Genomic DNA, 21,652 nt, shown 5'->3' on the forward strand with positions numbered 1-21,652 from the left:
AAGCCCCTCTTTTCAGTACCATACCACCTATAAACAATCTTAATATTTTGAATATTAAACATCAATATTGAGTCTCTTATCTTCCAGCAGTGACCACATGTGTCAGCATCGTGGTGCAAGGAGGAAGAGCTACTCTCATTGCAAATAACTGCTGATTTTGCTGAGCACAAAGGCCAGGATCTATGTCCATCAGGTTTTCCTTGTATTTTCCTTTGGGCCACAACCACAGCACCACAGTCTCCAGAAGACACACAGATTCAGAGGCACACCACAGTAATGCAGCTTTGTTCAACCATATCAGATGCAAATTTCTTCCATGCGATGAGAGGACATTTGAATTTCAAATCCAACTGAATTAACCACAAATACATATAGACTAGGAAGTAGGAAAAAAAAGTCCAGTCACATGGAGAACAGAAGTTCTGAAGTCACTGGGGCATCCACAGTAGAGCTTTTTCATGTTTAGGGACTAGACTGCCTGACATTACAGGGTCTTCAGTTTGTAACCCCATCTTATTTTCCCATATTCTGTAATACAACGCCTACACTGGGGACCTATTATGACTGGTATTGCTTCTAAAAGGAAGAATATTTTAAATTATTTTAAACAAAATGTAATTTAAGAAGCTAGAGCCTGTGACCGCTCTGTTGAACTCCTTAAGAGCATAAACCCCACAACTGCCCTCCAGTATGGTATCCTTGCAACAAGGATACAAATCTGCTTAAACAACAGAGGGGCTACGTTCAGTTCTTAAGCCCTTCCTAATGAAATCCTGCATCTTGTAAGCAAACACTCTTATAGAAGCAATACTCATCAACAATAAACAAAAGTCTTTTTAAAATTGAGTCCTGGATGCCCTAATTCTTAATGGGCTTTCTACAATGTCTAATACATCCATTTAGACTGCATATTATATTTATTTTTTTCAATTCAGTGAGAAATTAGAGACTAGTACCCTTATTTCACATTTTAAAGCCAAATGATTTTTCTTTTACAATCCAAATCAAAATTCAGTGTTCTATTTCATTTGGGAGTATTTTTGAAAACTATTTAGGACCACGAGGGGAAGATAGGGAATTCCATGTGTATGTTTTATCTGGAATTAGGCCAATGATCAAAACAGTGAAGAGTTTAGACCATCCCATGCTAGAGAAATTGTTGAATGAGCTATCTGTCTTAAAGAATGTGCCTTGCCCAACTAATAAGGCTCAAGACCCAAATCTGTTCAAGCAAGACCAACTGAAAATTGTTAAAAATTATTGATGCCTCCCATAGCTCTGTATAAGTTTTGCATGGATATCAGCTTGGCCCACTTTGTATTTTATGGGAGAACATCCCTCAGTGGTTATCAGGCATTGATGTTGGCAGACTGATACATCACCGAATACCTGGCACGCTCTTCAAAGAGGGAGTGGAGCCCTGGCCTCTCCTCTCAAAGCACGGCCAAATTGCAGGGCAAGGATGCTGGTAACACCCCTACCAATGTTCTGGACCTTCTCCCTCTCTCCCTCCCTCGTGCTCCCCCTGCCTTGGTGAATATTGACATTTTCTTTTACGTAAGGGGATAATTTAAGCCAGACTGGATACTCTACTGAGTAGCACAGATCCTGCCTTAAAAATAATTCTTATGGGCTAATGGATGTGGGGGGCCACATCCTGATAGGGTGCTGAAGGGCTAAATGCAAAGAATTTATTGTTCTCTTCTTTCTCATTTAAGACAGAACAGATTTACTGGAATATAACCCTCCCTTATTATGCCATTTATAGGAAACACATAATCAGTGTTTATAAAGCAGTTAATTTATAACAGACAAAACCAGATTATCTGTCTTTGGAAGAGTAAATATTTGTTCAAAAACTTCTAAATGGGACAGACATCTTCATCTCATTTTTAAACATAACTGATTGAGTAACGTAACAGAAGAGCTACCTAATAGGTAAGATAAAATTTATATGAAGCATTTAGATTGTAAAGGAAAGATTATTATATCTCTTATATATATATATAATACAATGTTATACATTTATCAATGATTCTCTAGATGTGATGCTTTAAATGGTTGTAGACCTTAATCAGCTTCTAATGGATTTTTCTCTTGCTCTAATGCCTTCAGAAGAAAAAAGCATTTGCACAAGAAGCTTCTTTCTTTGATATTGATATTACTAAAAATAAATATTTCTTTAAATGGAAGTAATATTCACTTTGCTCTAACACACATTTATTAATGAACTGTCTGCTCTCCAAATAAACTGAGTTGTCTGAAATTAGCAATAAGCTTCACTTGGATCTAAAAATACAAGTCCATAATGTACATAAATTCTACTTTATTATTCCCAGAACTGTTTTTGAGAGAACTGTTTTTGAGAACTCCCAGAACTGTTTTTGAGAACATGTCCTCTAGTTCTAGAGGACATGCTCTATTTCTATCAGTAAAGGTGAATGATACAGATCCTTTAATGTTAACTTTAAATGTTTGCAATCTCAGATGATTACTTAGTGCAACTGCAAGGTTTTTATTCACATGTTCATTGCACCCAAATCAGCAGCAGGTGTGTTTGTGTTTGCCTGAGGATTCAGGAATCTTTTCTTGAGTGTTGAATAGTTTAGGATAAACCTGTAAACAAGAGCTTCTGCGTTTGTCCTGCCCTTTCTGTCCAAAACCTCTCTGTGTTGGGAAGGCAGAGCCCTATGGAAGGCAGCTCAGCACTTTGCCCAGCCAGTCCCTTCACATCTCCTGGGGAAAGGTGGTGGCCACTTGAGCCAAGTCCTGTTCCAGATCTCCCAGAGAGAAGCAACAGTGATGTCTGCCAGATGCAACACTGTGTGCAGGAATTGCACCCTGCCTAGAAAAGATGAGGAAGGGCTTGTGCTCTGCAATACTTGGTGAGCAGTTAGGCCTGATGCTAACTGCATTTAGAGGGACGAATTGGTGCTGCAGTGATTGAATATGATCAAAAGCAAAATTTTCCAGTCCCTGCCTCTTTGCTAGAGCTGACTCTGCAGTCCAAGGATGCTTCTTCAAAGCAGGGATGATTCCCAGAGGAAAGAACTTCCTCCTTTGCTGCCAGGGCAGGTGCAGCACTGCGGCAGGAACAGGACCCCTGTGCCTGTGCCACTTCCCACAGAAGTGGGTCACTGCACAAGCAGAGGGAATGCTCAGCAGTTACTGCACTAGCTCTGGACTGCACTGCTTCAGCCTGCCAGGGGACAGTGAGTGTCCCAGCACTCCGGATGTCGCAGGCACCGCTTTGACCAGCAAGGCAGGAACTGAAGTCAAGTCAGCCCCTTCCCTACTCCAGTCCTGAAAATCCAGTCACTGGGAATCTCATTAGAAATAAATCAAGAGTTAATGGGAAATAAAAATAAATTTTAAAATATTCACAACATATTTGCTGCATCTTTTGCTCTGTTCTCTGTCTGCCATGCACTCGAGAGCAGGCATAACATTCATCGAATTCGCTGCCTCCCGATTAAGTCATGACAGCCCATCTGTGCTGCAGCAAGTACAGAACGTGACCTATTATCTCCAAAGAAAATAGCACACCACCTGACTGCCAAAAGCACCTCGTGACTTGGCACCCAAATGTCTCAGTACTCACATCAACATACCTTTTCAGGACTAACTCCCACAGCCTGAATCAGCCAACTGTGAAATTCAGCTGAACTCTGAATAAACCAGATAAAACCAGCTTTCCCATATGCCAAATCACAAACTATACAGTGACCGTAATTTGTTGTTACAGATCCTTAGCTTAAAAGGAGTAGTTAACGATTGCCACGTGATTCTAGACTGTTGAATCACTTACTACTTTAATGATGGACCATATAATCCATCTTGTAATCTCATTTATCCCTTTGCCCACTGCTATACAAAAAGAATCTGTGCAGGTTTGGTGGTCTTGAACATCCCATTTAATTTATAATGGGAAAATGCATCTCCAAAGATTGTAGCCATTCAAAAATTTTCCATGAGGTGCAATTCAACATTGCTGTATGGGAGAGAATTCATATATTGCTTTATGGAAAGATGGATGATAATCATATTTGCACTATATGCAAAGTGCATTTCATTTGCAAATTTACACAATGTTTGATGCTAAGGTTTGCCTTGGGTGTCCTGTAAGATCTGCCTGGTCTTCTCTAAACATTTTGTTGGCCAGGTTTGGAGTATATACCCTGAAGATGCAGAAAGACCACTATATCTTTTACCCTTTGCATTGTGAATGGAAGAACAAACTAAAAAGTCATTTTGTTGCCTTTCTTTTTTTCTAGGAAAAAAACAATTCTAAATAGTTCATTATTGGATGTCAACATGAAAGCAGTAATCTATATACTTCTCTTAAGTGAAATATGTTTTGAATTCATCCAGGCTGATATCAAACCCAAATTTCCAACAGAGGAAAAAGAGAGTAATTTCTTGGAAAGAAATAACATCAGTATTTCCAAAGAGTGGTATCATCACAAAAATATCTCTAAGCCTTTTGAACACCAAGGTTTTGAAGACCAAGGTCTTGAAGATTTCACTCTTCACAACTTCACTGAAAAGACCACAAATTTTGGATTTAACCTCTACAGAAAAATTGCAATGACACATGATAACAATGTAATCATCTCTCCATTTTCTGTGTCAGCTCTCATGAGTGTCTATATGATGGCAACCAAAGGAGAAACACACAGACAAATTGTAAAAGGTCTAAACCTCCATGATGTGAAGGACAGAGTGGATAGCCAACATTTACCAGCTTTGTTTAAACAACTGACAGGTAACATCACAATGAATGAAGAATTTCTCCTCATGCGAGGTGTTCTTTCTTTTATTCAAAAGGACTTCAAACTCAAGGAGTCTTTCCTGAATTTATCTAAGCAGTACTTTGATATGGAATTCCTGAAAGTAGACTTCGAAAACTTAACACAGGCAAAACTTTTCATCAATCAAAAAATTAACAAAATTACAAAAGGAAAAATCCCAAAACTTTTTGAAGAGCTGGACCGCCATAACAGAGTGGTGCTTGTGGACTACATTTTCTTTAAAGGTAATTGCTGGTTTTATTATGCAGAATAATTATTTATTAGGAGAATCAAGACTCTAACTTCAGCTACATTAGGGGGAGTTTAAATGAATTTAGATGTTCTATTTACTCTATGTCTTTATCTAAGATTACTTTTTTCTATTAAGCTCATATAATAGGAAATTCTTTTTTATGATAGGAAACCACACTTTTTCCATGCTATCTTCCATAAAATAGAGTCTCAAAGAGAACAAAAAGCCCTGTATTAAGCTATCTCAGTCCATCTCCCAGTTATCCCTCTTTATGACAGGAAACAATGTTTTATTTTAATTCACCCATTAAAATGAAAAAGTCTTAATCATAATAGTCTTAAATGCTGAATACTGGGCATAAAATCATGCACTGATTTAACATAGTATACAAAATCATTGAAACAAAAATAATTTCCCTATTTTCATCAAGAATCATCTGTCCCATAGGAACCCAAGAATCCCATTATATTACCTTACAGGGGGAGGGAAAGAAATACCAGAGATGGTCAGAAACCATTCCATGGAGAAGTCAGTGAATCCCCACCCAAAATATTGGATAATTAAATTAAATACAGGATATTGAACAGCTGGTAGACAATTTCAGAGAAGGTTGCATGTTACAAAAGGTCAGATGCTCACCAGGCACTGATAAAACAAAGATAACATAAATTCTGAACTTGAGTGGCAACTAACCAACGTTAGAAAAATATTTCCCTTCTTTCTGTGCAAATGAAGCAGTTTATTTTGTAGATTACTTTGGGGTTTTTTCTGTAAAAAAATTTATATACAATAAACATAAAATATACTGAAATTGTCATCCACTTATCCCAGACACAACTGACAGCCACTTCAGCTAGATACAGAAAATACCCTATAGGTTTTTTAACTTTTTAGAATATTTTTCTGAACAAATCTAAACATACATAATGATTTCATTTCTTTTCTTTCCTCAGGCAAGTGGGTCTATCCATTTAATTCCAAATTCACGGAAATTGAGACTTTCCACATAAACAAATACAGAAGCGTACAGGTACCCATGATGTTCAAGTCAGATAAAATTAATTCCACTTTTGATGAGAACTTAAGATGCACTGTGATAAAGATACCTTACAAAGGGAATGCCCACATGCTGATTGTTATCCCAGAAAAAGAGGGAGACTACATTTCAATTGAAGACCATTTGACTGCAGAGCTTGTGGAATCCTGGCTTGGAAGCATGAAATCCAGGTATTGCTTTGACACCCACGGGGCCCTAATGTCTTTGATGTCCACTGCAGAAAAGCAACAAAGCCCAGCAAAGATTAGCTGGTCTTCCTTACCCTTTTCCCATGGTAGCATCTCTGTGGCAAGAGCTATCTACAGAGTAGAGGTCCTTTAATGGTCTATCCACAGCCCAAGTGGCATGTGAAAGTTTTTACTCAGATGCGACAAAACTTCAGCTCATCTCAGTTAAAAATGTCTCTGTGAGAGAAGGCATGAGTCTTTCCATATTCTTCCTTAGGTCTCCTCTCTCCTTAAATTTAGTACTGCCAAACAAAACCCACTATAAATCTAGACATTTATTAAACATTTCCTACCTGGGGAAACCCAGAGGAATTGATAAATATGAATATAAAAAGGTAAACCCAAATGATTCCTGTGAAATATAGTTCCCGAAGTGAAAATTCTTTTCACCAGTCCATAAATTAGTGTGTTGCCCTGGTATCAGGGCACTGTGACTGTTGGTGGAAGTATTTATACTGAAAAGAAAATGATTTGTAGCATCACTGGCAGCCAACAGGTTAGAAATTACTTTCTGCAACCTAAATGCCAGCAGAGACTCTCCAGTTTTTGTCTCTTCTTTTTCTGTGTAAAGCCCAATTCCTGAGTAGTGTGCATTTCAGCAGTCAAGTGACTGTTTGCATTAATTTATTTTTTTTAACAGAAAAGTGGATATTTCATTTCCAAAGTTTAAACTAGAGCAAAAATACAAAATGAAGAAACTGCTTCAAAGTCTTGGAATTAAAAAGCTTTTTACACGTTCAGCAGATCTTAGTCATCTGACAGATCACGAATATGTAGCGGTTTCACAGGTAAGCCCACTAAAATTATTTGTTGTTTGGATTATAATAGTATATAAACAGCCCAGCCAAGATGGTCAGATAAATTTATGGGGACACTAATAGCAAAGTACCTCATCAGCCAGGTATGTGCAATCTACACATCTTAATCAGGATGGATCCCACTTCAAGTATGAGGTGTGTAAGGGAAAGAGGCAGTGACATCTCATAGGTGCTCAGCACCTCCCAGAGCTAACCCATCACAGGAGAAAAGCTCTGCCTCAAGAGGAATATGGTTGGCAGAGAATGGGCACAATTTCACAAAAACCGTGAACAAGAAAGACAATATAAATGAGAGTCAAATGGTAAAATCCAGGGCAAGGAAGGAAATTCAAGGAAAGAACTCCTCATACGCATTCCAGAGACAGTTATACTTCTCAAAAAATAAAGAACCTTAGAAAGTTTAAATAATAAAATCTCAAAAAGGTAACAGTGAGGAAGAGAAGTCAAGGCACTCCTGTTTTTCCCTTTATATACCACGGAAGAGAAAAAACACGATCTCACAGGCAAGGATTGGCACAATATAGTTGCACTCCAACCCATACAGATGTTCCACCTTGTATGCTGAAACTTTCAAAGAACCTTTAGACAGGTAAAGGCAAGGGCACTGAATGGCCAAGAAGGCAGGAACACAGCCCCATGGAAAAAGAGGAGCAGGAGGAGATACTTTATGCCACTGTTTAAGGGAGAGCAAAGATGAAATTCAAAAGACTGATGGAAAACAGAGGCAGAACAAGAAGCAGAAGAGAATGGAAGACAAAGGACTTGTCAATCACATCAATATCAAGAAGGAATAGGTCTATGTGACCAGAGATAGCTTATGAAAAACAAACAGCTAGTCTATAAAAAGGACAACTTGCTGATAATAGAAAATTAAAATGCATGGTCAAAGAAAGGAGATGAAAGACAAAACACAGAGATACATGTGCCCACAAGAATGGAGTGTGTGGAATGAGATGGAAAACAACGAATTCTAATACAAATTCATACATTACAATAAAAGTTTAAAAAAATTACTGAAACAAGATGAATTATAAACAAGATCCAAATAAAATTACTCTGGCACAGGATTTGAAAATGTAGCTTTATAAATTTATGTAAGAAAATTGTAGCATGCAACTGCTCCTGGTTGTGGAGGGTTGTATGGCAGAGACAATCCAGGACCACAACTCCAGGAGAGGCTTCCCAGAATCACAGAATGGTTAATGTGGGAAGGAACCTCTGGAGGTTACCTGGTCCAACTCCTCTGCTCAGGCAAGGTCACCTCGAGCAGTTGCTGAGGTCCATGTCCAGACAGCTTTTGAATATCTCCAAAGAGGAAGAATTCAGTGTGCCAGTGCTCAGTCAGCCTCACATGAAAAAGCATTTCCTGGGGTTCAGAGGGAACCTCCTCTGTTCAAACCTCCTGTGTTTCACTTGGTGCCCACTGCCTCTGGTCCTGTCACTGGGCACCACTGATGAGCCTGACTGCACCTTCTTTGCACCCTCCCTTTGGGTATTTGTACCCTATGAGAAAGAATCCTTCTGCTGCTGCTCTTACAAGTCTCCCTACACCATATAGAAGCCTTTGTGCTTAGCCAATTAACAGGGTGGGATAATAAACACTTCTATACAAGTTTCAAAAACTCTCATGCTTGATCTAAAGGTTTTCAAATTTGCAGTGGCTTGAAAAAAAAACCTTTCTGAGAAGATCTAACATGCTAAGAATAAATATTTAATGGATAAAATTGCAGAGATTTTCAGTTTGGTATGAACTATTTCACTGTTGGGAAATATAATGGCAATCTGCAGCACTTTTGTCCCTTCCTCTTGATCATGTAACTTTCATGCTGATTCTCAGCAGTTAACTATTGTGTTATCAAAAAAATCACACTTTAACAGGAACTGCTAACTGATATTAGAAGCAATATGTGCATCAGCTACAGAGTGCCAGAGGAGCATCCTGTCCCTGGGAATTGTGAAAGACAAAAATATTATTTAAAAATATGTAGCAGAAACCTCAACACTGGTGAAGTCCTTCAACTGTTTTCACATAAGTAATTCCTAGAATTGGGAGTTTAGGAGCTGTAAATCCACTCAATGACCAGGCAGATCACCAGTACAGACACTAACACAGCAGAAGCACTCACATGTAGAAGCAGCCTGAAAGAACAAAATGGAAAAGATGAAAAAATGAAAAATCAGATTCTGCCAGGCTGCAATTTCAGTGAGAGTGGAAAATATTCTAACCAATCCAGGACTGTACCTCATTGCTCTACATATTTAGATAGACTACCAAATTTGTACATTTGGGAGTTTGTGCTACCAAATGTACAAAATAGAAATATGCAGGAGAAAAAACAAAGATTAACTGCTCATTTTAGTCCTTCACAGAAGCCTACTTCAACTGAATGCCTTCAGCTGGAAAAATACTCTTTAGGTTAGTATTTACTTCTGTCACATAGTTATTTCTGCCTTGCACTTCAGGTTGTCCAAAATGCAGTTATTGAAGTGGATGAGGAAGGAACTGAGGCTGCAGCAGCAAGTGGCTCAGAAATAACTGCATTCACAGTGCCTCCTGTCATCAAAGTAGACCGGCCATTCCTTTTCATGATTTTTGAAGAAACTTTTAAAACATTACTGTTCATTGGCAGGGTGGTTGATCCAACAGAAATGTGAATAAAGGTAATCGTTTCTATTCTTTGGTATGTAAGAGGCTTTATTTTTAATAATTTATTTTATAATAAAAAGACAATTAAATGTGAAATGTGAAAATCTGTTCTGTCTCTCCTAGCTAGCACCAGGTCTTCCTAGCAATATTTTATTAATGCCACAAAACAAGCTAAATTCATTAAGGCTCAAAGCAACAAAAATGTGTCTTGTAAAATCTACCTTTGGTAAAAGAAAACCCAACAACGACACAAGAAATTTCTAAAATCAGTATTTTAGTGATAAATCTGAATAAAAAGCCCCTTTCAAATGCCAAAATATTCAGGAAGCTCATTCCCAAACACTGCAGATTCCTCAATGTTTTCTTCTGTTACAAAGAGACTGAAGAGCCCAATGACCTCAATGTTAGCAGAATTTTGCCAGTTATACAAACAGAAGCAGTATCAAGTCCTAAAAGAGAATTTACAACCTTTGTCTAGAGATCTTTATTTTATTACAGTAGAAAAGAAGTCTATCATGAAGTCTGCCTTGTGAGTGTGACCTCTTTCAAAACATTTATGCAGACTATCAAATCACCTCATTTTCTCAGAGTACACGATGTGCATTAAAAATATTCTTTGAATTTAAAAAAAATTAGTTCTGAAGAATAACTTAGGTATTCTGATTTTTAAAAATCTGGCCTATCCTGTTTCATAGCACAAAGCTAGCCCTCTCCTAACCCCAGAATTTCTGCCTGTAATATCATCTAGACACCAGGGTGAACTTTGTAACAGGACTCTGTAACTGAAATAAGGTAGACTTTGGTAGGAAAAAAATGTACCTCCATTGGAGTGTAATAAATCTAGTCACAGAGTTGGTCCTAAAATCCAAAGCTGTTGCTATGATGTTTCAGAAAAATATTTCAGAAATATTTTCAGAAAAATATTTCCATGATCTAACAACAATTTCCTTTATTTGAGTAGAGCAGTGTATCCAACAGAATGACAAGATCTTAACATTTAATAGATTTTAATTAGCAGAGTCCTATCTATAAAGTACAAAACAATGCAAAAAGCCACTTCTAGGTTTATGTAAATAACAGATGTCAGCATTATTCTGCTTGCTCATACAACCTTCACAAAATAATTGCCCAAAAAGGAGCAGAAGACTTTTCAAAATCATTTGGCAAGGAACTTCACAGGTGTCTATCAGTAAACACAAGATACCTCTGCTAGAGAAGATACAAAAGATACCTTATAGGATAAAACTGGTAAATCTCTAAAAATCACCTCAGTCACCATTTGGTGTCTGCCCACAAGAGCCCAGACACTGATGTACCCCACTCACCAAAGGACTTAGGAGGCAGGCTCTGCTGGCTAGACTATGATGGTGCATCTAACCTAGCTCCAGACTGCATTTAATGTATCCAGAAAGAGAATCACTCCTTCTGCCACTTGTCTATATGAAAAACAACAAATGCCACTGCACAGTTGACCTTCAGCTGTTATTCCAGCAGGTATAAACAGTGCTCTGAAGGGTTCAAATGCATTGGTGCTGTTTAACAGAACTAACCCAGAAGTAAGTGGCCCCTAAAAAGACTGCTTGGATGGAGGTCTGCAGTGCAAAGGAGTGATGAAAGTATGCACAAGACACCAGAGGTATTGCACAAGGAAAATGACCAGTCCAAAAATGTCTAAACAGAGCATTTCAAGATTACATTGAAAGAATTTCAGGTTATTGAGTAGAGCACATGTTATCAGCATTAAATAAGTCAGTTTAAAATGACAGACAGTGACAGCCAAGAAGGAACAAAAGACAGACTGTTTACAGAACTCATTACCTGCTTATTAAGGGGAGAAAGAGCTTTAATTTTCTGCACTTACTGGTTGTTCTGCATTGCTCTGCAAGGCATGAAAGGAGCAAATACAGTGTTGAGTCCTGCTCTACAGCTGGCTACTGATGATCTGAGTTTGGTGCTGCCGAAGGTCACACTGAGAACAGCCTGGGTCTCCTGTGGCCCCCGGGGCAGCAGCTGTAGCTGGCACCTGGGCCAGCTGTGCCTGGGCAACTGGGGGTGTCTGCTTGCATCAGTGCAGAAGCCAGGAGGAGCCAGCCCAGGTCATCTGCACACCTCTATAATACTGAATGTTAAACATCATAAACTCAAAGAAGCTTTTAAAGAAACCTGTGATTTACAGCATCCTATCCCAGGCTGCAGAACAAACTGAAAAATTAAGTATTTCCAGAGAACCCAAATAATGCCTGTTGACTTAAGACAGAGAATGCTGCTAAATCTAACTGAGATGTAGGAAGCTTAAGCATTCAGATAGTGCTTAATCCAAAGAAACATTTTGTACTTCACACAAGACAGCACACACCCAGCATAATTAGTATTTCAAATAAATACCCTCCATAGCTAAGTGCTTTTATTCATTTTAATTATAAAAGATGCCCTGAGAATTTTTCTTTCAAGAACATGCATGTACAGCATTGTCCTAGGTTTTATTTTGAGTAAATCATCATTCATGTTTTTACATTATAAAAAGTAACCACACTCACATATGCATACACAGACCAGATTATCTTTATCATACACCAATAAATTTTAAAAACCATATATTTCTGATATCAATATATTTATGCTACCTCCATTTTGAAAGAGAAGCTGACAATAGCTTCATAATCTCTCTCAATTATTGGCATAAATAGAACTCTTCAAAATATGATTGCATGTTTTTCCACATAAATTTTGATAGAAACATTAGCATTAATACAAACAAATGCAGATGACATCACTGAACCATGACAGCTTGCAATAGCAGCTGATTAAAAACTAGATTCATTATTATAAATTATTAAAGTGAAAATACAATTTGAAATACTAAAATTAAAACAAGTATTTATACAACAAAACTTATGAAATACAGCTGGTTTTACATCATCTGGAGACATTTGCTTTTAGATTGCTTTGAAACTTACATAGGATTTTTATGAACTTAGCACTTGTAAAACATTAATTCCAAATTCACAGCACAATGCTTCAAAAGTCTATGTTTTTTTTTATAATGGTTCTGGACTTTGGTCTTAAATTAGGTTTGCAGATTCTTTAAAATGTGGGATTCCTTTTTCATATTCATAACAATTCCTTCTATTTCTTCCTTAAAATATGGGAACTAAGGCTAGCTAAGATTGTAAAGAAGCCAATTAAATAATGTGCATTCTAAATCCAAGACTTCAAACTATAAAGGCCTAACTGAAGAAAAAAAATCTTCTCCGTAGCTGCAGTGGTTAAGAGCACATAGCTGAAGTTACAGTTCATATCATTTCACTACAATGTTAGAATTCTGCAACCATTACATTGTTTATCAGAACATATTTTACAGCTTGGAATTTTATATAAAAGATTTATTTTAAATTTTTAACATTGCAGGATGCATTTTGTTCAGTTCAGGCATTAGAGAGTCCCATCTGCTGCTCCCACCTTATGCCACCAGAACGTTGCTTCCTCCAGTCTCTGGTTCCCTCATTTTTCTGTCAGGTGATCTAGGAGTTTGATTTTCTGTTTTTTCTTCGTATAAAAGAAGAAACACACATAATATGTTGTTACTATATTACTAAATTGCATAACATATTAAACTGCTATTGTGCAGAACATTTTAACATAGCTCTTAACTGCTGTACTTTAAAAATTTTGAGCTGTTCTACTGCACCCAGTGAAAAAGCCAAATGGATATATTCTGAGGGCATTCTTCTCAAGAAGGGTGAAGTTCTCCACTCAGGTGTTTAGGGAAGTTCTTGTGGAGATGCATCTGAGTGAGATGATTAAGGTGGCACAAGCAGTCTATTAATGGCTACTTTTGGCTATGCCAAAAGTCTGGCACATTGCACAAATCACATTGTGATTTCTAGCTGTTCTGTTGACCACAAGGTCATTTAGGTAATTTCTGGATTTTTCATGCCTTAATTTTTTAATCTTTAGATATACTGTTTTCAGTTTCAAAGAGTTGTAGATGTCAATTAAAAACAATTTGTATCAGACAGAAATATTTCCAAGATGGGTGTAACTTTTAGAACTCTTGGAAAAACTTTGCATCAATATTTTACACTGTCATTTACAAGTAACACAATATATTGTTCTGTTTCACTGCTTTAAAACTGCATATATGATATGATAATATATCAGTGCCAGGATACCTACTAGCTCCATCATAGAAATGAGACACAAAACACAAGCCAGTCCCACTGGAACTGGGAACTTTCAGCATCTTAAATGCCATGATGAAAACATGATTAAAAACTGTAAGTAACCAACTCCAAATGTAGCAGATCAGTGGCAGAACTATTTCATCTTGTGCTTAACTTTCTAAGCAATTATATGACTAGATGAAAGACATTAGTTTAAGATACTTATCTTAAACTTATAACTGGTACATGCATCAAACTGGATGTCTTATAGGTCAGTTGCGGACATCTTATAAAATACTGATATTTATTTAGATTTATTGTTGCATTAAAAATTAACTTACTAATAATAAATTAGAATTTTATAATAATAACTTAGAAAAATATTTTTTATGCAACAATAAATCTACTCCCTCTTTTTAAAAGACGGAAAACCTGTACCACACATCCTTAAAGAAAGTTTTGATTAAAAGTGAAATAATATCAGCCAATATTTGTATGTCTATAGGCAAGATGCAAAATACTTAAATGCTATATATATATATATATCTATGAAGTGGATCTATTCATTGACAAATCTATAAAGTTTCTAAATAGTTTTAAACAATTGCATGTTGAAACTTTTCAGTCATATTACAGCAATATAAACTCAAGCAAAACATCTTATATCTAACAATCTCATAAAACTGAAAACATTCAAAAGAATATAATAAAGCTACATGGCCTAATGATAGAAGATCAGACTGCTTGATAGAACACAGTGTTCATGATTTATGTCAATGTCTGCACTAGGATGATTCATTATCTAACTGGCAACTCTTCAACAGAAAGTCAGAAAAACTACTCTGCTCTGCATATTAAACAAGATCTCTTGTGGGACAAAGTACTCAACCAGTGCTTTTTCTGATTCTTTCCTTTCCATCAGGCACTTTAAGCAGGTAGTCTTCTCTTTGTGATTCCCTCATGAAGTTATATGGGTGCTGCTTTAGCATAATTCTGGCATTTTCTATGGCCTAAGTATTACCTAAGACCTAGCAACTGACCCCTACACTAAAACAATACTTCCTTGTCACCTGCTTGTGAGCACTGGATCATGATTTACTATTTTTTTTCTTGCAGCTGTGTTATTTTCAAAAAGACATAAAACTTTAATTGGCACATACGTGTGATCTAGTTCAAACTGAATGTTTGAATGCATGAGTGTGGTAAGAAAATACTTCAGTTCTCCACCAAAGTAACTCTGAGTTTTGAAAGTTTCCTAGAGCACTGTCATATATTAAATCAGAAATTCTTCATCCCTGCAAACTGCACTATATTTTCAAAAGTGAATACTTGCCAATATTCTGTAGAGCAATTTTATGGGAAATATTAGGCTTAAGCAATTAAACAATATTTTTTCCAAACATATACCACTTCAAACTACGAATCATTAATTTTATCTGCTTATACTTCAATTATTGTGTTACTGCCCACATATTTACTTAGAAAAAGAAACATTTTAGACGTTACCCTACTCAAGCTGCAGAGCCAGGAAACTAAAAATTAGGTCTTGGCAGAATTGAGACGATCAGTGCAAATTTTAACCAGCATATACATGAATCTGCATGATGATACACTCTAAATAAACATTCAATATTGTTTTCTCACCTTAGTGAGTTTTCTGCCTTAGTCAGTCCACCAAAGGTGGTGCTCATTTGTGAGCATCAATCAATTGTACCTCTCACTGTACAATTGTCAAATTCTTCTCACAAAGTCATTTCAGTCAGCTGCTTATATATTTGCATATCATTTTTTTCCATCATCAAACTTAGAAAATAATGCTTCCTTGAAACTGATATTTTGTTGTTGTTTATTTTTAATTTAAGTGTGCATATATTTAGCACCAGGCCTGATTTCCTGAGTAAAAGATAAAAAAGTACAGCTAAACATGTGTGTGACTGAATGCATTTACCACCAGACATTCCTGTATCTCTATCTCTTAATATCTCCTCATAAAGCTGCTTCATTTTCTTATGAAAACAGTTCAGTATTGGGTCAGTTTACAAAAGAGAAGTTGAATCTACAGCACAGCAGACATTAGACCAGCTTGAGAGATGTCTTTTCCCATAAGAACGCAGAATACTAAAACTTATTCAGAACTAAATGTAGGACATCCTAAGCTTCCTCTTCTTTTCCCAAAAATGTTTTTTTTCCCCCTGATACATCCTTTTTAGCTTCTGACCCCATGCAGTTCAGGGACTTTCTGAACCAGACAAAGCACCCAGATCACTGTGTTTGATCAAATACCTACTTTCAAATACTCTGCTCTTAGCGTATTCGTTTGGGAATGGTACACAGAGATTCGAAGCTGTGTTTCTTACATCCCACTCTCCTGCCTGAAGACAAAAGTGCAAACTGCTCTGTGTGAGCCTTTTCCTGTCCCTCTGTATTTAAACAAAAGATATCAGTTTTATTTTAAATGAAAGATAAAAAAACCTTTGAAATTTGGAAATGTTTTATGTGATAAAAAAATAAGTTTAACTAACCTTTGCACCTCACGGCTTCATGAATATTAATCCATTCATTTTTTCCCAAATCCTTGTGGGACAGCAAGTAATTGGAATTTCTACAGATTGCTAAAAATATTTACAACATTTGAACTAATTTTCTGGCTTTTAAAGTGAGGAAAGGAGGCTTTCAGTGATTAGGGTGAAAGAAAATGAGGTTTTGAGCACACCTAATTTTTTAAACTATGTAGCACTCCATTACATTTTATGTTCTCAAGATAAATGCCCCATTTACTTTAGAGATAGCTGAAAATGTCAGCATGTCTACTAATCTAACTGCTGACTTTGAAATGGTGCACTTTGAAATAAGTGAGCCCCTAATGATCACCTACAGAAAGTCTGAAGTGCTGAGGGTAGTATTAAGAGAAGCCATTAGACGCTGGCAAAGACAGGGACAGAGGGCAAAGTGATTTGGCACCTTTAAGTACTATTCCTGTGAAGCCACTTACTTAACAGAGGCCATCTGCATTCACAACTTACCTTCCAACCTTCTCTACAAAATAAAAGCAGTTTTAAAAACTACAGGTCACTATGCAAGCTTGAATTCATTCCAGAAAACAATTTATCTTGTACAGTGAAGACGGTAAAATTCCAGCAGAAAAAAAATCATGTACACAAGGAGCTAAATTAATATTGTCCTGAGAATTTCTTATATTGTTTGTTAAAGTTTTTAGTGTTTTATTTTGCAATTTAGTAATTTTATTAACTTAAAATCCTGACTAAAGCTGGGAAGATGTTTTGGTTTATTTTTTAAAGGAAACTGAAAATACAGAAGTGGAAAAATGTGTTCATCCAGATATTTAATTCACCAAAACAGATCATCACTATTGTTTCCTCTCTCTACCTAGCAAACCAGTATAAGATGTTTTCTCTTTCCTATCTTAGCTTCCAGCTGTAGTTTCATTGTACATTGTACATTGAAGTCTGCTTTCCCAGACTCCCTTTCTTGCTGTAGCTGGCTCCTTCCAAGGCATTCTGCCTTGACTAAGAAGGCAAATCTCTGCTAGCAAAGAAAAGTCTCAGTTTGAGCCCACAAAATTGCAGCTAGTCCAATGACAGTAATTTAGTTATAGTGTAAAAGGAATCTGCAGGGAATTTGCTGCTAGAGTCTACAGGGATCTGGGTGAGTGTGTGTCAGAGTGATTTTCTATGATTTACAGTTTTAGCACAGGAGCAAAAAATACATCTTTGATTTTGTTCTTGCAAAATGCTGAACAGCACTGGCTGATGTTTAAAGGAAAGCAGCCTGAAGGAGATGCCTAGCATTGATTTTTTGTTTTTTTGTAAATGGTAAGGCAAAGGAGTCAGCATTAATAACAAATACCAGTACCAGTTCATTGTAAGGCTCAAGATTCATAATGGAATTGTTACATAATGATAAAACATATATAAGTCCACAAAATGAAGGAAAATCAGAAACTAAATAGTCTAAAAATACTTCTATTTCTCCAACTACAGGCAGCCAAATCACTGTGACTGCAGTTATTACACATCAATGGCACTAACCTTCACTTTTTCCCATTCCACCCTCTCAATTATATACCAGTGAATGCAAATATGTGCAGGAGAAACAATGTGAAAGACTAATTAGAAGGTAATGCCATCTGAGAAACAGTTACAATTACATACACCACATTTCTACCCTGCTATTTCAGTATTTCAAAATCCATGTGCAGAAGTATAATAAATACAGGCCTAATTTTTTTACTTGGCTCTTTTGAGTTCCCTTTGAAAATGTTACCCCTAGGCTCAGATTAACATCTTGTCAACAACTTACATGCTCATCCTTCGGGTCTGACTCTCCTTATTCCCATTGCTCTTCTGGTCAGCTGAGTTGAATAAGTTGCGAGAAGAGCTGGAAGGGAAGGCAGCATTCCCACTATTGCCAGCAGCATGAGTCCTGAAGGAGTCATCTGAAACACACAGGGGCAGCTTAGACAAAGAACTTTTTTGAAAACACTGCACAGAAAGTAAACAGAATAAGCTGTTTTTCCTGTGACAATAGTGGCTTATTTCCTACGGCACTAATCCCAAATTTTAATGGAATGGTTTTTACTTAATATTTCTTCAAGTATTTTTATTAAACAGTCCCACTAAATAACGGGAGTACACATTTTCAAAGAAAATATTCATATATTTAATGTATGTAAAGAGTGTGATTTCTTAGGCCAAATTTTAGCTGCTTAAAATTTAGCTCTGTAATGTAATTTAGTTGCCTAGTGGCTAATGGTAGTGAATTGAAAGACAGGTTTCTCTAGGAAGCCATTCATCTCAATCTTATCTTTAATCATCCAAACTCTTTAAAACTTAATGTACAGAACTCCAAACAGTAGTTTCTCTCTCTTAGTTCAGTAGAATTTTTACATAATATTCATTCTCCTCATGTAAAATAGGTGGGGAAAAACTCAAAACTCAACCTTTTTATGATACCTGAAATTCCAACCAGGACATGACAAATTCAGTTTATTTTTTCTATTTTTAAATGTAAATTAAAACAAATGTGTAGGGGGAAAAAATCTGAAAAATACACTTACTAGACTAGCACTTAAATGCCCATATAAATTGGATACCTACTATTCTGTTTTCCTTAGGAGAATGATATCTTAGAGTATGCCTGCCTAATTGGGCTCTATTGGCAAAAAAACTGAAGTAAAACACATTCTAGTAACCTACTTACCACTAAAGGATAACATACAACTCTTTCCCATCCCTGGTACCGAAGATGTATATCCTGTAGCAGAACTTTTACTTTAAAAAACAAAGCAAAACAGAACCAAATTGGTTATTTCCGAAAGTGTTCCTCTCAATTATATCATCCTGCAGTTTAATAGTATTGGAGGTTATTTCTGAGTTTATGTGAAGAAATTAAATGAGAAAGTTGTGCTGAAATGTCTTTAAGAAATATATGAAATTAGATTTAGCAATTCATATGGAAAATTACTTTTAATATATGATAAAAGGAGACATTTATTAACTTAAAAGGAATTCATAACCATTTCTAGGCCTCAGCATGCCTTAGATGTTTCTTCCTTCAGTTAATCAATTAAACAGAAAGCTGAAAACATAAGTCACAACTCAGTGAGCACATCACAGCTTTCAGAGATCCATGAGCATTCATTTCATAAGAGCTGACTATTAGCAAACATTTGCCTAGGAGGTAAGCAATGAAGATTATAAAGATACTTAGGGCACTTGTCTATGTTGCTGTATTTTGGATGCAGTACTTGAGTACTGAAAGATTGGCTTCGAACCAGCTTGGATTTTTTTTCTTCTTTGCCTAAAATTATAAAGAACATTTTTTAATATGAATATTACATTTCCTCAATAATTAAGAACACTTTAAAATATATTTTTCTGTCAATCTATGGTAAATGAAGGAACAAGATGATTTAAATACTTCAATTTTAAAAAATAAACCTTAAGTCACTATTTATATATTACAGAGTGGAACAAAACTAAAAACCATGGAAAATACATTCAGTTCTATCTTTTCCTCTGTGCAGTAGGTGTAACTTGGGTCCACAGATGTCAGCAGCGTCTTTGCTGGGGTTTAATCTGATGATGTGAAATCAAAGTGTTTCAGTGAGTTTTTGAACTCTTCTTACCTGCTGATGTACCAGAAGAGCTTCCAGAAATAGAGAGATTGATACTTTTTGCCAACACTGATGATGTTTTACTGTCTCTACCTACAAAAAAACCAAAAAACAGTCCAGTAAAATCCCTTCCCTCTTAAAACTTAAATTTTTATAAAACAGTGGACATATCAGTCCTGGAGCAAAGAGTAATACTATCTAATCCAGTGCTACTAGCACTTCAGAAATACCACAGACAAGTACTTACACTATATCCCAAAATGAAAAATAACAGAGAACTAAAATTGTAATGTATTTTATTAATAAAGTCAAAATAAATATATGTATATATTATCTATTATACATAATATGAGGCCATTTTTCATAAACAACTTCATTAATACATAGAAACAATTTTTATATCCAATTTCTAAATCTGTTTATTGTATAAAGTGTCTCTTTCCTGCTCCTTTCTCTACTACCTTTGTAGAAGAGTAAAGCATGCATAAACATGTACACAAATAAACAAACTTACGTTTCTTTTCAAACATTTTATCATTAATATTTGTAGATCTTCCTTCATTTTTCTGCTTCTCTTTTTCTAATTGTTCCTAAAAAAATGAATAATTTTCTTAGATATTACCCAGGTAAAAGTAAATAAATGTGTTTCCAAGTAACAGTTCATTTCTACTCTCCTGCTCTACAATCCCTGACGAATATCCAGAGAACCAATTAAGTAATACAGAAAGAAATCAGGGTACATATCTCATTTTAAAACCACAATCTGAAGAAAGCTCAGAGAGTTGAAGTTCATATCTAGAACTTATAATTAAAATTATGCCTGGCTTTTGGCATTTTTTATATTCAAAAAGATACAGACATTGGCAGCTGGCAATGTAAAAATTTTCTGTAACACAGACACCCTGAAAACAGAACAGGCAACACTTTTATTTCATACAATTCAATAAAAATGTTTTTCTGAGATTTTAAGCTGTGTCACATATATTCAAACTTTATAAAGATCTAAAATTCACATCTACAGTTGATAAATCTTTATGACAAAATCAACTATGTAAAATTGTTCAGGTTCAAGGAATTTATTTGCCCTTCTGTAATACTACTCAGCCTAAAAATATATTCCATTTGATAAGCAGATATCACACCAGCTTCACTATACAATATTAGCTAATATTCTATACCATTTTCACAATAGAAGTTAAGTGAACCATAACTGCTCTAATCTATATTTTTCATGTCATTCTAATTACTACCCAGTCAAGAAAAGAAAGAGGTAATTAATTCAGGTCAGGGTTGCTGGAAAATAGTTCCTACAAAATCAGCTACTAAAATGAAGGAAACTTACTAACATATTCAGTACTAAAATCTTTGGCAGTCAGATTTAAGTGGGTTGAATGGCTCTTCATCTCTTTGGGACTGCAACATGTCCCAGTTCCCTGTGTCCCTCTCAGGTTTCCCAAAAGCATCACAGACAGTGCTAATGAGGCCTTTGTGATACAGAAGGGTTTCACATATTAGCGGCCTATACCATAAAAATTCAGGTGCTTTTCTAAACTGCAGCTGT

The 21,652-nt window shown here is 36.0% G+C and overlaps 2 protein-coding genes across 6 annotated transcripts in view; one reads left to right on the top strand and one right to left on the bottom strand.

Annotated features, from left to right (window-relative positions):
• Positions 1-1,868: 1,868 nt before the first annotated feature.
• On the top strand, positions 1,869-9,819 carry SERPINA10 (serpin family A member 10). The gene is made up of 5 exons (XM_063160057.1): positions 1,869-1,938; positions 4,275-5,035; positions 5,997-6,270; positions 6,968-7,115; positions 9,609-9,819. The coding sequence occupies exons 2-5, from the start codon at positions 4,315-4,317 to the stop codon at positions 9,798-9,800; spliced, it is 1,335 nt and encodes a 444-aa protein (XP_063016127.1). The 5' UTR covers positions 1,869-1,938; positions 4,275-4,314; the 3' UTR covers positions 9,801-9,819.
• A 2,338-nt stretch (positions 9,820-12,157) lies between these two features.
• PPP4R4 (protein phosphatase 4 regulatory subunit 4) overlaps positions 12,158-21,652 on the bottom strand; it is a 57,643-nt gene continuing 48,148 nt past the window's right edge. For all 5 annotated transcript variants that reach the window (XM_063160056.1, XM_063160052.1, XM_063160053.1 and 2 more), the window contains 6 exons: positions 20,606-20,681; positions 20,104-20,184; positions 19,682-19,775; positions 19,176-19,246; positions 18,276-18,411; positions 12,158-13,338 (listed from right to left, as the gene is read on the bottom strand). In XM_063160056.1, the coding sequence (XP_063016126.1) occupies positions 13,314-13,338; positions 18,276-18,411; positions 19,176-19,246; positions 19,682-19,775; positions 20,104-20,184; positions 20,606-20,681 (483 nt within the window). In that variant the 3' untranslated portion in view covers positions 12,158-13,313. The remainder of the gene's footprint in view (positions 13,339-18,275; positions 18,412-19,175; positions 19,247-19,681; positions 19,776-20,103; positions 20,185-20,605; positions 20,682-21,652) is intronic.

Source organism: Melospiza melodia, chromosome 6 (assembly GCF_035770615.1).
Source record: "Melospiza melodia melodia isolate bMelMel2 chromosome 6, bMelMel2.pri, whole genome shotgun sequence".
Taxonomy (NCBI): Eukaryota; Metazoa; Chordata; class Aves; order Passeriformes; family Passerellidae; genus Melospiza; species Melospiza melodia.

Coding starts and splice junctions, on each gene's coding strand:
- SERPINA10 (XM_063160057.1), top strand. CDS start 4,315: ATGAAAGCAGTAATCTATATACTTCTCTTAAGTGAAATATGTTTTGAA. Junction 5,036..5,996: donor GGACTACATTTTCTTTAAAG/GTAATTGCTGGT, acceptor TTCTTTCCTCAG/GCAAGTGGGTCTATCCATTT. Junction 6,271..6,967: donor CTTGGAAGCATGAAATCCAG/GTATTGCTTTGA, acceptor TTTTTTTAACAG/AAAAGTGGATATTTCATTTC.